The sequence below is a fragment of the Sus scrofa genome, chromosome 9 (assembly GCF_054392235.1).
Source record: "Sus scrofa isolate SSC_HxYL_T2T_F1_AM1 chromosome 9, Sscrofa_HxYL_maternal_Yorkshire_Landrace_v2.0, whole genome shotgun sequence".
In the NCBI taxonomy this organism is placed as follows: domain Eukaryota; kingdom Metazoa; phylum Chordata; class Mammalia; order Artiodactyla; family Suidae; genus Sus; species Sus scrofa.
In genome coordinates, this window is record NC_139391.1 from 120,937,300 (window position 1) to 120,949,669 (window position 12,370).

A 12,370-nucleotide genomic window follows, 5' to 3' on the forward strand; every position below is an offset into this window, starting at 1 on the left:
CTTGAGGCAATGATGGAGAAAGCGATGAGAAAAATATAGTTTCAGTACTTTTTTTTTTTTTTTTTTTTTTTTTTTTTTTTGCTTTTTAGGGCTGAACCCGAAGCATATGGAAGCGCCCAGGCTAGGGGTCGAATTGGAGCTACAGCTGATGGCCTATGCCGCAGCCACAGTAACGTGGGATCCAAGCCACCTCTGTGACCTCTACCACAACTCACAGCAATGTCAGATCCTTAACCCACAAAGTGAAGCCAGGGATTAAACCCACATCCTCATGGATACTAGCTGGGTTCATTACCGCTGAACCATAGTGGGAATTCCCACACAGTTACTTTTTAAATAAAGACCTTTATTGTACCCATTTTAAAGATAAGAAACTGAGGCAAATTAATTAATTGCCCAAAGTCACACAGGACAGAAGTACACAGAGCAAGGATTCAAACTAGGCGGGGGGCTCTTGAGCCCAAGCTCCCACCCTCCTAACTTCTGTAATGCTCAAAAAAAGGAGTTTTTAGAGTTCCTGTCTTGGCATAGCAGAAACAAATCCAAGCTCCCACCCTCCTAACTTCTGTAATGCTCAAAAAAAGGAGTTTTTAGAGTTCCTGTCTTGGCATAGCAGAAACAAATCCAACTAGGAACCATGAGGTTACAGGTTTGATCCCTGGCCTTGCTCAGTGGGTTAAGGATCCGGCGTTGCTGTGAGCTGTGGTGTAGGTTGCAGACTTGGCTTGAACCTGGCGTTGCTATGGCTGTGGTATAGGCTGGTGGCTATAGCTACAGCTCCGATTCATCCCCTAGCCTGGAAACCTTTATATGCTGCGCTTGCAGCCCTAAAAGGACAGAAAAGACAAAAAAAAAAAAAAAAAAAAAAGAATGTTTCGAAGTCTCTTAACTTTTCTCCTCCCAAGTCAACACCTCTAACCATCAGTTTCCCAGTCTCTGTTGGGTTTTTTCTTTTCCCCCATTCCTTTGTCAAGCTTATCAACATGTCAGAGAGAATACATTGCTTTCTTTTCTTCCGTACATACCAGTGGTCCTCAGCCCTGCTGCATATTAGAACAGAATCGCCTGGAAAACATTAAAAGCTAAAAAACAAAACCACTCACTGCTTCTCACCAGTCCAATTAAATGAAACACTATAGATGTGAGGCGTGGATATTTGTTGCTGACGTGACTGTGATCTGTAGCCTAGTTAGGGAACTATCTTCAGACAGTTTCAAGTTTTCTACACGCATTGCCCCACAAAAGTTACTTGCAGGGTAATCCAGCAGCCTGTTGTTGGCCTGCAAGCCATCGTACCTTCTGGCAGCACCTATGCTGCTGCCCTCCTAGTAATGCTGTCTCCTCTTGGCCCCTGTGACAGGACCAATTCCTTCTTTTCATCTTACCTTTCTGAACCCACATCTCAAAGTCTTTAATTGGTCTTACTCTGTCTGCATGATCAGCATAATAGCTCATTTACTGAACCCGTTATTTCTCTGTTTATCTGTGATTTGTCATATTCTCTTGCTAAACTCTAAACCTCTTAAGGTATTTTTTCATCTTATTTTATCTTCCCTTTGGCACCTAATTGTATTATGTGGTACTTAGTGTGGACCCTCAGTGTGTATTTAAATTGAATTACCTTTTGAATTTCAGGAAGACGTGAAATTGCTCTCCCATCTGCTGCAGGCTTTAGATTATGGGGCGCCCCCTCATGGAGGAATTGCCTTAGGTAAACAGTCTGTCCTTTTACAAGCTAAATTTCATTCCATAGTGCTGAGCTAAGCTCTTAGTTTATGGGCAAGAGGGTGGGGTTGGGGGAGTGGAGGAGTAAAGAGGGTAGGAGGTGAGTTCAAGAGTTCTATAAAAACTTAATTTGGTGTTTTTCATTTTGATGATATATTTTTAAAATATGTTTAGCCAGTTATAAAGATAAAACTTAACTGATAATTTGCTGGAATGAAACTACAAAGTCTGAAGTTAATATTGCTCAAATCCCTGGAGGCTCAGGGACACATTCATAGGAGTGTGGAAAGCACCGCTGCACAATATCCGGTTTGTGTGAAAATAAGACTGTGCCAGTGCCCTTCTGATGGCTATAGATGGGCAATGATTGCTCACATTACTTGTTTTTGAAACAAGGAAGAAGGTGAGAAGTTCTTAGAAGCTCACCTAGATTATATGCCCTCAACAACAGGGACCTCCTTCTGTGTTCTTAGAGTCCCCTGCACAGCACTTAATTTTATTCAACCTTTAGTGAGCCTTTACTAAGCATTAATTGCTGTGACTCTTAATCCCAATAGCATCTGCCTATAGTCCTGATCATTTTCTAAAATGAAATAGAAAGGAACTTCTCAAATAATAGTTCCCTAAAAAGGTAGGGAACCCTTTATTAAAAGGTTTTTATTTAAAAGTTTCTACAACCTTTATAGAAAAACTAAGTCACCCCCAACCTCGGATTACATCCTCATTTATTAACTTTGTATTTACAGGGTTAGACAGATTGATGTGCCTTGTCACGGGAGCACCGAGCATCAGAGATGTTATAGCCTTCCCCAAATCCTTCCGGGGGCATGACCTCATGAGCAATGCCCCAGATTCTATCCCTCCTGAGGACCTGAAGCCCTATCATATCCAGGTCTCTTGGCCAACAGATTCAGCAAAAGAAAGCTCATTGAGTCATTCATGCCATCCAGAAAGTTGAGCCTTTGGGTTTTGACCTCTCTGCTTCCTCAAGGCTAAAATCAGATCCAGAGTTCAGCCACTGATCTTACTTCAAGTCTTTTGATGGAAGGAATCCGGGCCACATTCTTCACCACAATGAAGAAACAGATAAAGGGTATCCAATGTTAACTTGATAACATTCATTAATTAGGATTATTTTATTTAGGATTTTTGAAGTGTCTTTTTAGGAAAGTGTGAAAGGTGGCTCTTTGTTGGAGTAACATAATGACATAGTGTTTTCTAATCATGTTTTTCATGTCTGGGCAGTAGACAGGTCTCTTAGGACAGAAGTAATCAAACCTCATGTGAAGTGTGGGAAAATTCTTGCCCCTTTAGACTGATGGAGGGCTCAGTTCAATCAGCTGCATCAAGAGAATCCTATAAAGTAAGCTGGATAATGACATTTCAACTATCAATATAATATAGTAAGAAGCAAAACGATTTAAGGCAAAAAGAAAATCACTGAAATAAATGTCGCAAAATCTTAATCAGTGCTTTACCTTGCCAGTTGTATAAACCTCTTAGCCTCCCTTCCTGCCTGCTTATATGAAATGTACAGTACTTGCTCTGGCTCCCTCATAGGGCTCTTCTTGCTGGAATCCTAGGAGACAATATATGTGGAAGATAATCTGAGTGAGAATGCTTTGAAAAACTATAAAGCATTACATAAATGTAAGATAATATTATCCATCTGTAAACAGATATCTCTGTGTATTTTACATGTGTATCCATGTATTCTGTAATTCAAGATTAAACAAAACTGCTATCCGTTGTGAAAGGAAAACAGTAATTTCATTAATCAGTATTTTGCTTGTATTTTTTTAATAATCATTAATTCTTGAATGACACTTTACCTCAATTATTATACGTAACTGAAAATGTTAATTGACTTTAAACCAACTTCAAATGTAGAACTGAACACTGAAACTGTGATTTTCTTATATGTTGACACAAATAAAGGCTTATAATTAATTAGTAATTGTAAAATAGGAACAACACCTTGATTGATGACATTGTTCTTTTTCTACATTCTTTTGATTTACAATTTATAAACATCAAGTGTAAGCCTTATATCTAAGCCTCTTTTTCTCAGGCTCTAAACAGTGCAATACTATAATCTTTTTCTGTTTGAAAATAAAATCAGCTTTACTTCCGGGTCTAATTCATGATGCTCAACAGGCTCTCAAGAGTGTGAATGTCCCAGTTTGCTTTCTGCATCAGTGGAGCTTTTCCCTGAAGTTTGTCCTTTAATCCATTCTCGCCCCATTTGGGGATGTACTCTGAAGCCAGAGAATCCTTGCTGGCAGAGTTCTTATGGTGAGAAAGATGTCCAATTCTACCTACCCTCAGTAGAGGGAATTGCTAAAGACGACCTTTATCAGGTAAGAAGATGCAATTTTATACTCATTTATCCCACATTTGTGTAACCTGATTTCTAAATATGATTAACTTGTGGGAGTTCCTGTGGTGGCGCAGTGGTAACGAACCCAACTAATATCCATGACATATCCACAGGTTCAACCCCTGGTCTTGCTCAGTGGGTTAAGGATCCCGCGTTGCCACGAGCTGTGATGTAGGTTGCAGATGCGGCTTGGATATGGTGTTGCTGTGGCTGTGGTGTAGGCCTGCGGTTGCAGCTCCAATTCAACCCCTATCCTGGGAATTTCCATATGCCATGGATGCGGCCCTAAAAATAAATAAATAAACAAACAAATAAATAAATAGCTATTCACTGTTTAGAGCCTAATTCTTTTTTTTTTTTTTTTCTTTTTGGGGCCACACCCATGGCATATGGAGGTTCCCAATTCCCAGGCTAGGGGTCGAATTGGAGCTACAGCTGCTGGCCTACGCCACAGGAATAGCAACACATCTGCAGCCTACATCACAGTTCATGGCAACGCTAGATCCTTAACTACAACTCATGGATTCGTTTCTACTGCACCACAACAGGAACTCCTAGAGCCTAATTCTGACCAAAATAGTCTGTCTTTCCTGGAAATGAGACTTACAAAAGATACCGAAAATCCAGAGAATATTTTCTAGGCTACAAACACCAAAGGCCCAGGTCCCTAGAAGTCATACAATCCTGGACTGGCATCACAGAGACCTAGTCATTTGGGGCATCACACAGCTTTTCTTCAGTCCTGCCTGTCAGGAGGAAAAGTGAAAAACACAACCTTAATGTGAAATCCAGGGAAATGTCACTGTTTGGCCACCCCATGTATATGGAGTTCCCAGACCAGAGATCAGATCTGAGCCCCAGTTACGACCTAAGCCGCAGCTACAGTTACACCAGACACAACCCACTGTGCTCGACTGGAGATCGAACCTACTTCCCAGCGCTCCCAAGATGTTGCTGATCCAATTGTACCACAGAAGGAACTCCCAAAACGTCACTATTTTAGATCATCATTGAAATGGGTGAAATTTTTTTTGGCCATGCCCATGGCATATAGAAGTTCCTGGGCCAGGGATCAAACCCATACCTCATTAGTGGCGCAAACCACTGCCTTGAAATGCCAGATCCTTAACCCACCACACCACAAGGGAACTCCTTGAAATTTTAAAAGTGTTTTCTGAGAAACTAAGAAACTGGTTGCTGTTAATTAACAGTTGGAAACAACACAATTGGGATTTTGGAGTGCACAAACTAATTGTTAACTGTAAGCCAGGTTTCAGCTTCAAATCCAATCTCCCCTACTTCCTAGGGAATTTAGACTTATCCTATGTCTAAGTTTTAAAAACAAGGAGTTCCCCGTTGTGGGTCAGTGGGATAAGACCCAGAATTGCCAAAGCAATCCTGAGGAACAAAAACCAAGCAGGAGGCATAACTCTCCCAGACTTTAGACAATATTACAAAGCTACAGTAATCAAGACAATGTAGTACTGGTAGAAGAACAGACATAGAGACCTATGGAACAGAATACAGAACCCAGAAATAAACCCAGACACCTATGGTCAATTAATCTTCAACAAAGGAGGCTAGAATATAAAATGGAAAAAGACCATCTTTTCATCAGTGGTGCTGGGAAAACTGGACAGCTGCATGTAAATCAATGAAACTGGAATGCATCTTCACACCATGCACAAAAATAAACTCAAAATGGCTTAAAGCCTTAAACAGTAAGATAAGACACCATCAAACTCCTAGAAGAGAATATAGGCAAACCATTCTCTGATATCAACTGTACAAATATTTTCTTAGGTCAGTCTCCCAAAGCAACAGAAATAAAAGCAAAAATAAACCAATGGGATCTTTCCTTTTGCACAGCAAAGGAAACCATAAAAAAAAAAAATAAAAAGAGTTCCTGTCGTGGCTCAGCAGAAATGAATCTATCATCCATGAGGGACGCAGGTTTGATCCCTGCCCTTGCTCAGTGGGTAAGGATCTGGCATTGCCATGAGCTGTGGTGTAGGTCACAGACATGTCTCTGATCCTGCATTGCTGTGGTGTAGGCCAGCAGCTGCAGCTCCCATTCAACCCCTAGCCTGGGAACCTCCATCTGCCACAGGTGCAGCCCTCAAAAAAAAAGGTACTGTTGGTGGGAATGTAAATTGGTACAACCACTATGGAAAACAGTATGGAGGTACCTCAGAAAACTAAATATACAACTACCAGATGACCCAGCAATCCCACTCTTGGGCATGTATCCTGACAAAAGTTGCCTTGAAATTGATACATGCACTGGTATATTCACTGAGGCACCATTCACAATAGCCAAGACATGGAAACAATCTAAATGTCCATTGACAGATGAATGGATTAAGATGTGGTATGGAGGAGTTCCCATCATGGCACAGTGGAAACAATCCAACTAGGAACATGAGGTTGCAAGTTCGATCCCTGGGCTTGCTCAGTGGGTTAAGGATCTGGCAGTTATGGTGGTTAAGCTCATAGACTTTGTATAAATGAAGCAATGGACTTTACCTGTAAGCTGCAAAAATTAAGTTTATATATAGTTACAATAAGCTGATTTAAACTTTTTCTCTAAGAAAAATTAAGACCGCTTATTTGAAAACAAAAATGAAGTCTCACCTTCTGATCTGCTTTCTCATTAGTTCTTTCCAAAGCAAGGTCTTAAAGCTGTGATTAACATTTTTCTCATGAGTCCTCTCAGGGCATTGTATATGCTGTGGAAAGTACAAAGTTAGAGAGGAAGATTTTTTTAAGTCTTCCTAGTATAAACCTCTCTGGTTCAATGTTCCTGTCTTGTTCCATTAAGTCAAAATATAGATCAGCATAGTTTCCAATATTTTACAATGTTACATATTAAAAGAATTTTGCCTAAGGTTGTGTATGTAGTATATATACTACAAGTTTCAATGACTATGTTCTAAAGAAAAAACATGAAAAATTATTTTTCACCACAGCATGTGGTATCTGTTCCCAGACCAGGGTTTGAACATGGGCTACAGCAATGAGAGCACCAAGTCCTAGCCTCTAGGCCACCAGGGAACTCCTGATATCCTATCACATATATATATATGTATATATATTCCAAGTTTTAGCCAAAATGAGCTAACTCATTTTGTACTTATTTCCTGATCATTATCCCAATAGCATTTGACGGAAGTATATTTATTTTGATAATCCAATTTTACTCTATTTTTTAGTTTTTGCTTTTAGGTCCACACCCATGGCACACAGAGGCTCCCAGGCTAGGAGTCAAATCAGACCAGCCTACACCAGCCACAGCCACGCGGGATTGAGTTGCATCTGCAACCCACAGCACAGCTCATGGCAACACTGGATCCTTAACCCACTAAGGCCAGGGATTGAACCCACATCCTCATGGATCCCAGTTAGGCTCGTTAACTGCTGAGCCACAAAGTGAACTCCAGTCTACCCCATTTTTTAAATGCATGTTCTAAAACAATGCCATGCAAGCTTTAGGCCACAGTATAGACATACCTTCTATATGCACTGGGAAAGCAATCATGGGACTGACAATGGCTTAGGTTTGGACCTAAACCCGCATCATCTCCAAGCTATTTGCCTATTAAATGTAAATCCAGCTAATCATTGCGATTATGAAGTGATTTTTTAACATTTTATGAGAAATAAACTGTTGGCTAAAATACTTGCCCATAAACTACAAAACCCAAACAGGCATGGGAAATCAGTGTTTAGTAACACTAGATAATGTTTTAAAATCCATGGCAGGCTGACTGTACTACCATTATATATATATATACTCAACTATTTACTCCTCTAGCACTAGAAGACCTAAGTACCCAGAGGTCCTAGAACCAATCCAGCAGGTAAAACTTTCAAACATCTTTATTCTAGGCCTTTTCATTATCAATGAATACCAATGGCCATTATACCATATTTGGTATTCTAAACATTTGCCAGACTCATTACACCCTGGTGCTTACTAACAGCAAATGGTGATTTCCCCCCAATATTCTGAATATTTTAATGGTTTATTTATTGCTCCAGTTTTAGAAATTAAGGACCATTGAGGCTGTTTTTCAATATATTGTCCTTGTTAGGGAACTTTCTTACACAGCATAAAGATGGTTTAAGCTTTTTTTGCTTTTCTAGACTCAGGCCATAAACCCAATCCTTGACAAACTGACAAGGCCCTTCAGAAAATTTCTGCAAAAAATATGCCATTAGGTCTTAATTACAAAAATGCCCCACCTCCCTTCCCCCCATGAAATTGAAATGAGTACACTTCAGATGGCTTTTAAGTAAAAAACATTTATTAAAATACAAAGTTGTTTACTTTTCTTCTATCCATCCCACAAGCATCCATCCAGCTACCTGCAAAAAACAAAGAAGCAATTTTTAGTTCCCATTTCCTTGTTTCAGTCCTAACTGCATTTGGCAAACAGAATATCAGATCTTTGATCATCATCACACATAATCAGTGAGAGAGTTCAAGTTAGGGTGAGATCATCATGTATTCTAGAACAAGAGAATACTAATATTTTCAAGCCTCACCTGTCAATTGGTTAAGTTGCGTTGACTGCTGCTCATTTAAATGCCCTAAAAAGGAAAGAACATGTTAGATCACAGTAAAATAACCCAAGACTTAAGTGATACTTGTTAGTAACCTCAGAATCAAAATGGAACGGTTTATGGGTGATATCATCTTATTCATTTGGCAGAATCATCACATCACTGGTTACATTCAAACATACATATAATAACTATATATAAAAGGCTGACTTACTTTGAATCTTCAGGGTAACAGAAGATCTGCCTGTTTGAAAATGTGAAAAAATTTAGGACAGTGAACGTATTTTGTATGTTGTGTTTGTCAGCACTTGTCCCCACTCAGAACATGAGTGAACCCCAACGTACTATTCCAGTGCTAGATTTTGTGTGCATGGTATGTGGTTAACTTTGCTATGAATCCCAAGCCGATCTAAAAAATGATTCTAAAATAATCAACTAAACAAGTCATCTGGCATTATGTACATTATATACCATAAAAACTTCCTCACAAGAATGTTAGCCTGTCTTCATCTAAATGTCAATTGGTAATTCTGGAATTTTAATGTTTTTATTGGAGTATAGTTGAATTAAGTTGTATTAGCTTTAGGTTAACACTGAGTAGACCACACTGTGCTATTATAGTTGGTCCCTGGTTAGCTACCTTGTATGTAGTGTGCCTTCAGTTTCCCTCTTGGTAACCCTAAGCTTGACTATGACTTAAGTTTAATAGTATAGGACATCTCCATTAGTCATTAGGCTTATCCAAATCCATTAACATTTCTGAGAAACTGTATAAACAGAATTGTTACAGCCAGATACATCAGATAGGAGCGAAAGACAGTTATTTGCTCATCACTGTCAAGTCTGCTGAACTATGTTATCATCATTGTATCGGCTTAAAAAAGAAAAATCACATAAAACAGAAACCTAACTTAAGGCTACAATACCTTTTAAGGCATGTTCCAATCAATGCCTTGTAGCCAAGGCCTCTTCACACCTGCAGAATTTAATGAAACTTAATGAAATTTAATAAGGTAGAAATACAATTTTTAAAAAACTTCTGAACACTGTTTCAGTTTTTAAAAATCTTCATTATTTTTCAGAGAGATTCCCATCTGTTTAATTTTATAAATCATCACTAACAGCATTTTGCTTACTAACTAGTACAATTGATAAAAATACATACATACCTTTATACAAAAGGTCCTCAAAATCTGCACCTGAAAAAAATTATTTCTTCAGACACATTTCAAAATAGCTTCAATACTCCAACTGTCCAACACCAGAAAACACCATCACAATTACTAAGACTAGCACATTATAAAAACAAAAACCCCAAGTGCCAAGAGCCAAAGAACTGTTTTCATGTCTTACCCCAAACAAGCCATCCACAGATAATACCGGGTACCTATAAAGGAAATGACACTTTCACTAAAAGGTCAATCATACATTAAATTCTCATTTATTTTTGTCACAGGGTCCTTCAGTGTTAGATTTGTCTACATGCTCATTTCAGGTCAGACATTTGCTCAACATCATTACAAAAACCCTGCTAAAGCATGCTCAACATACGTTTGCAAATCAAACATACAAAATTAGCTTAGGCATTCTACCTTGTCAGCATTACCCTAAGTTTTGAGCCTACTAAATTTTGCTTTAAACATTAATGCTTACCCACTAAAAAGGCTGGTCCAGACATGTCAGACAAGTTCACCTAAAGAAATAAAGAGTGGTTTTACAGTAGTCAAAGATGAATTATTCCCCAGAAACCTAAAAAATGCCTGAAATCAGATAGAGCTAATATAAGACCTTCATGTTCAGTCAGTATACGCTTATCATCACACAGGCTGCTCTTCCAAAGCAATACACCTTACGGTAACAAGACAAGGATTTGGCCTTAATGCATTCAGCACTGTCCAAGCACTTCATGGTAGGATTGCTTCACGTGTATTAAAAGGCAGTCCTAAAAACCCATCAGAGGCATTCTGTCATCTTTGCCCAGTCACCAATGTTTAGTTCAATTACAATTTTACTTACCTCTTCACCTTTCAGCTAACTCTGCCTAGCACCTACAAAAATAGAAGTCAGATTAGAAGTGGTACTTTGCTTATGCTATTAGCCAAAGTTTTCCCAACCCAGATACTCAGTCATATGTTAACTCTTTCATGATTCAATCTGTTGAACTATGCAACCATCACAGTATCTGTTTCTTCAGATCCCCGCAAGTTAAGTATAAAACTAAGGTGCAGAATTTCAGGTTTGAAAAGGGGAGCAAAACGCTAATTTAACCATCAACATTGATTTGGTGATTTGTCAACCCCTAAAAATACAAAGAATTGGACAGCACTGGGTATATAGACTTTAAAAAGGTTTCTCACCTTTTTGCCCACAAATACAGTGTTAAGCTTGCGCTTTACAACCTGGGAAGAAACAGTTTCATGTAAGCTTAGGAGCAATTTCTATGTCCTCTAAACCACTGTTTTGTGTGCCTCAGTTAGAATAATGGTGGTAAGGATTCTCGTCATCCTCACTGTCAAGAGTAGCAAATAAAATGTCATCATTATGGCACAAAGGAATTGTCAACCTAACACCCCTGGTGGAGGGAATTTCTATAACTCACCCCAGCAGCGATTCTCATATCCTGGGCGCTTAGCTAGAAAACAAAGGAAATCTAATGAAACATACTGCGTTGCTAAGCTAACCATTAATATCTTAAGAATTTAAGCCTCAGAATTGAATTTTTCAGAAATTCCTTCTGCCCACTACTCTTTAACCATCATAGGCTTAACAAAAAAATCACCTAAGCAGATCCCATTCTTCTCCATTTAGCTGTTTCTTACCTGCCCATCAGAAGCCATCAAAAGCCACATTGCATTCATCCCTAGCACCATTCCTAGAAAAGATTAGGGATTTTCAAAATTAGATTTTTTTCTTTTGTATTTTCTTTTTTGCCACACATGCAGTATAGTGTCTGGGCATTCCTGGTCCGGGGATCGAACCTACGCGGCACAGCAGCAGCCAGAACCACAGCGCAGAGAATGCAGGAGCCTCAACCTGCTAGGCCATCAAAGAACTCCCAAAATTCGTTTTTTCCCCACATCTAATCATTGTCGTCTCCCCATCATGTTTGCAGGTCTTTTACTACACCACTCAAAATTTCACAGGAGCATTCTGAGGGCACTAAAATGCTGCAATGGGGAATGCAGCCATTTAGAGGCTCACGTGGCCTTACTGAGAGACGGGAAGAGGCAAGAGCAGAAGGCATTAACAGAAACCCGCTCGGCAACTCGGCAAGCACCGCCATCAGAGCCGTTGGCATTCATCAAGTCTCAGATGTCCCTACCAACACAGGCTTCATCAGAGGCAGGGCCCCGAGCCGAGGTTTTTCCGCAGTGCGACCCAACAAATCGAATACAAATCAGGCCACGCCGGCCACCCAAGGCGCACTGCTCCACCATTCTTATCTTCTGAGCCCTGCGAAGGCCTGCGACTGGCCTAAAAGGGACTGGCGATTTTAACTGCCAAAAACTGGAGGCCTCAGACCAAGAATTTACTTAAACAAAGAAAACACACTCACCAAGAGCCAACCCGCAGCCTCGAAAGACTGAGATGGCGCCCAGGCGCCAGTATATAAGGACTCTTTTCCGTGACGTCACGACGCATTCTCTCCGCCAGCATCCCTCTCCAGTCTTCCCCCTCCCTCAGTCTCCTCCTCCAACC

General features: G+C 39.8%; 1 protein-coding gene, 1 long non-coding RNA gene and 10 other non-coding genes across 36 annotated transcripts in view; 1 reads left to right on the top strand and 11 right to left on the bottom strand.

The window, feature by feature from the left end:
- The window catches only part of DARS2 (aspartyl-tRNA synthetase 2, mitochondrial), a 30,650-nt gene extending 26,785 nt beyond the window's left edge, over positions 1-3,865 (top strand). For all 24 annotated transcript variants that reach the window (XM_084977715.1, XM_084977726.1, XM_084977706.1 and 21 more), the window contains 2 exons: positions 1,636-1,711; positions 2,472-3,865. In XM_084977715.1, the coding sequence (XP_084833841.1) occupies positions 1,636-1,711; positions 2,472-2,683 (288 nt within the window). In that variant the 3' untranslated portion in view covers positions 2,684-3,865. The remainder of the gene's footprint in view (positions 1-1,635; positions 1,712-2,471) is intronic.
- Positions 3,866-8,390: 4,525 nt separating this feature from the next.
- On the bottom strand, positions 8,391-12,253 carry LOC110255511 (uncharacterized). 2 transcript variants are annotated; one of them, XR_014816282.1, is made up of 12 exons: positions 12,228-12,253; positions 11,491-11,543; positions 11,271-11,303; positions 11,029-11,070; positions 10,688-10,719; positions 10,325-10,364; positions 10,025-10,058; positions 9,841-9,870; positions 9,598-9,647; positions 8,886-8,915; positions 8,654-8,698; positions 8,391-8,473 (listed from the first exon to the last, which is right to left on the bottom strand). It is a non-coding gene; the product is annotated as an uncharacterized LOC110255511 (long non-coding RNA). The 2 variants fall into 2 exon arrangements; XR_002335926.2 differs by having other exon boundaries at positions 11,271-11,321.
- LOC146400123 (small nucleolar RNA SNORD81) lies at positions 8,542-8,620 on the bottom strand. The gene has a single exon (XR_014816946.1). It is a non-coding gene; the product is annotated as a small nucleolar RNA SNORD81 (small nucleolar RNA).
- LOC146400124 (small nucleolar RNA SNORD47) lies at positions 8,764-8,839 on the bottom strand. Its single transcript, XR_014816979.1, has one exon. It is a non-coding gene; the product is annotated as a small nucleolar RNA SNORD47 (small nucleolar RNA).
- Positions 9,463-9,545, bottom strand: LOC146400125 (small nucleolar RNA snR60/Z15/Z230/Z193/J17). Its single transcript, XR_014816956.1, has one exon. It is a non-coding gene; the product is annotated as a small nucleolar RNA snR60/Z15/Z230/Z193/J17 (small nucleolar RNA).
- On the bottom strand, positions 9,716-9,797 carry LOC146400126 (small nucleolar RNA SNORD79). The gene has a single exon (XR_014816918.1). It is a non-coding gene; the product is annotated as a small nucleolar RNA SNORD79 (small nucleolar RNA).
- Positions 10,130-10,194, bottom strand: LOC146400127 (small nucleolar RNA SNORD78). Its single transcript, XR_014816975.1, has one exon. It is a non-coding gene; the product is annotated as a small nucleolar RNA SNORD78 (small nucleolar RNA).
- On the bottom strand, positions 10,436-10,497 carry LOC146400128 (small nucleolar RNA SNORD44). Its single transcript, XR_014816952.1, has one exon. It is a non-coding gene; the product is annotated as a small nucleolar RNA SNORD44 (small nucleolar RNA).
- On the bottom strand, positions 10,788-10,853 carry LOC146400129 (small nucleolar RNA SNORD77). The gene has a single exon (XR_014816990.1). It is a non-coding gene; the product is annotated as a small nucleolar RNA SNORD77 (small nucleolar RNA).
- On the bottom strand, positions 11,137-11,218 carry LOC146400130 (small nucleolar RNA SNORD24). The gene has a single exon (XR_014816941.1). It is a non-coding gene; the product is annotated as a small nucleolar RNA SNORD24 (small nucleolar RNA).
- LOC146400131 (small nucleolar RNA SNORD75) lies at positions 11,374-11,435 on the bottom strand. Its single transcript, XR_014816973.1, has one exon. It is a non-coding gene; the product is annotated as a small nucleolar RNA SNORD75 (small nucleolar RNA).
- LOC146400132 (small nucleolar RNA SNORD74) lies at positions 11,945-12,022 on the bottom strand. Its single transcript, XR_014816950.1, has one exon. It is a non-coding gene; the product is annotated as a small nucleolar RNA SNORD74 (small nucleolar RNA).
- Positions 12,254-12,370: the final 117 nt, after the last annotated feature.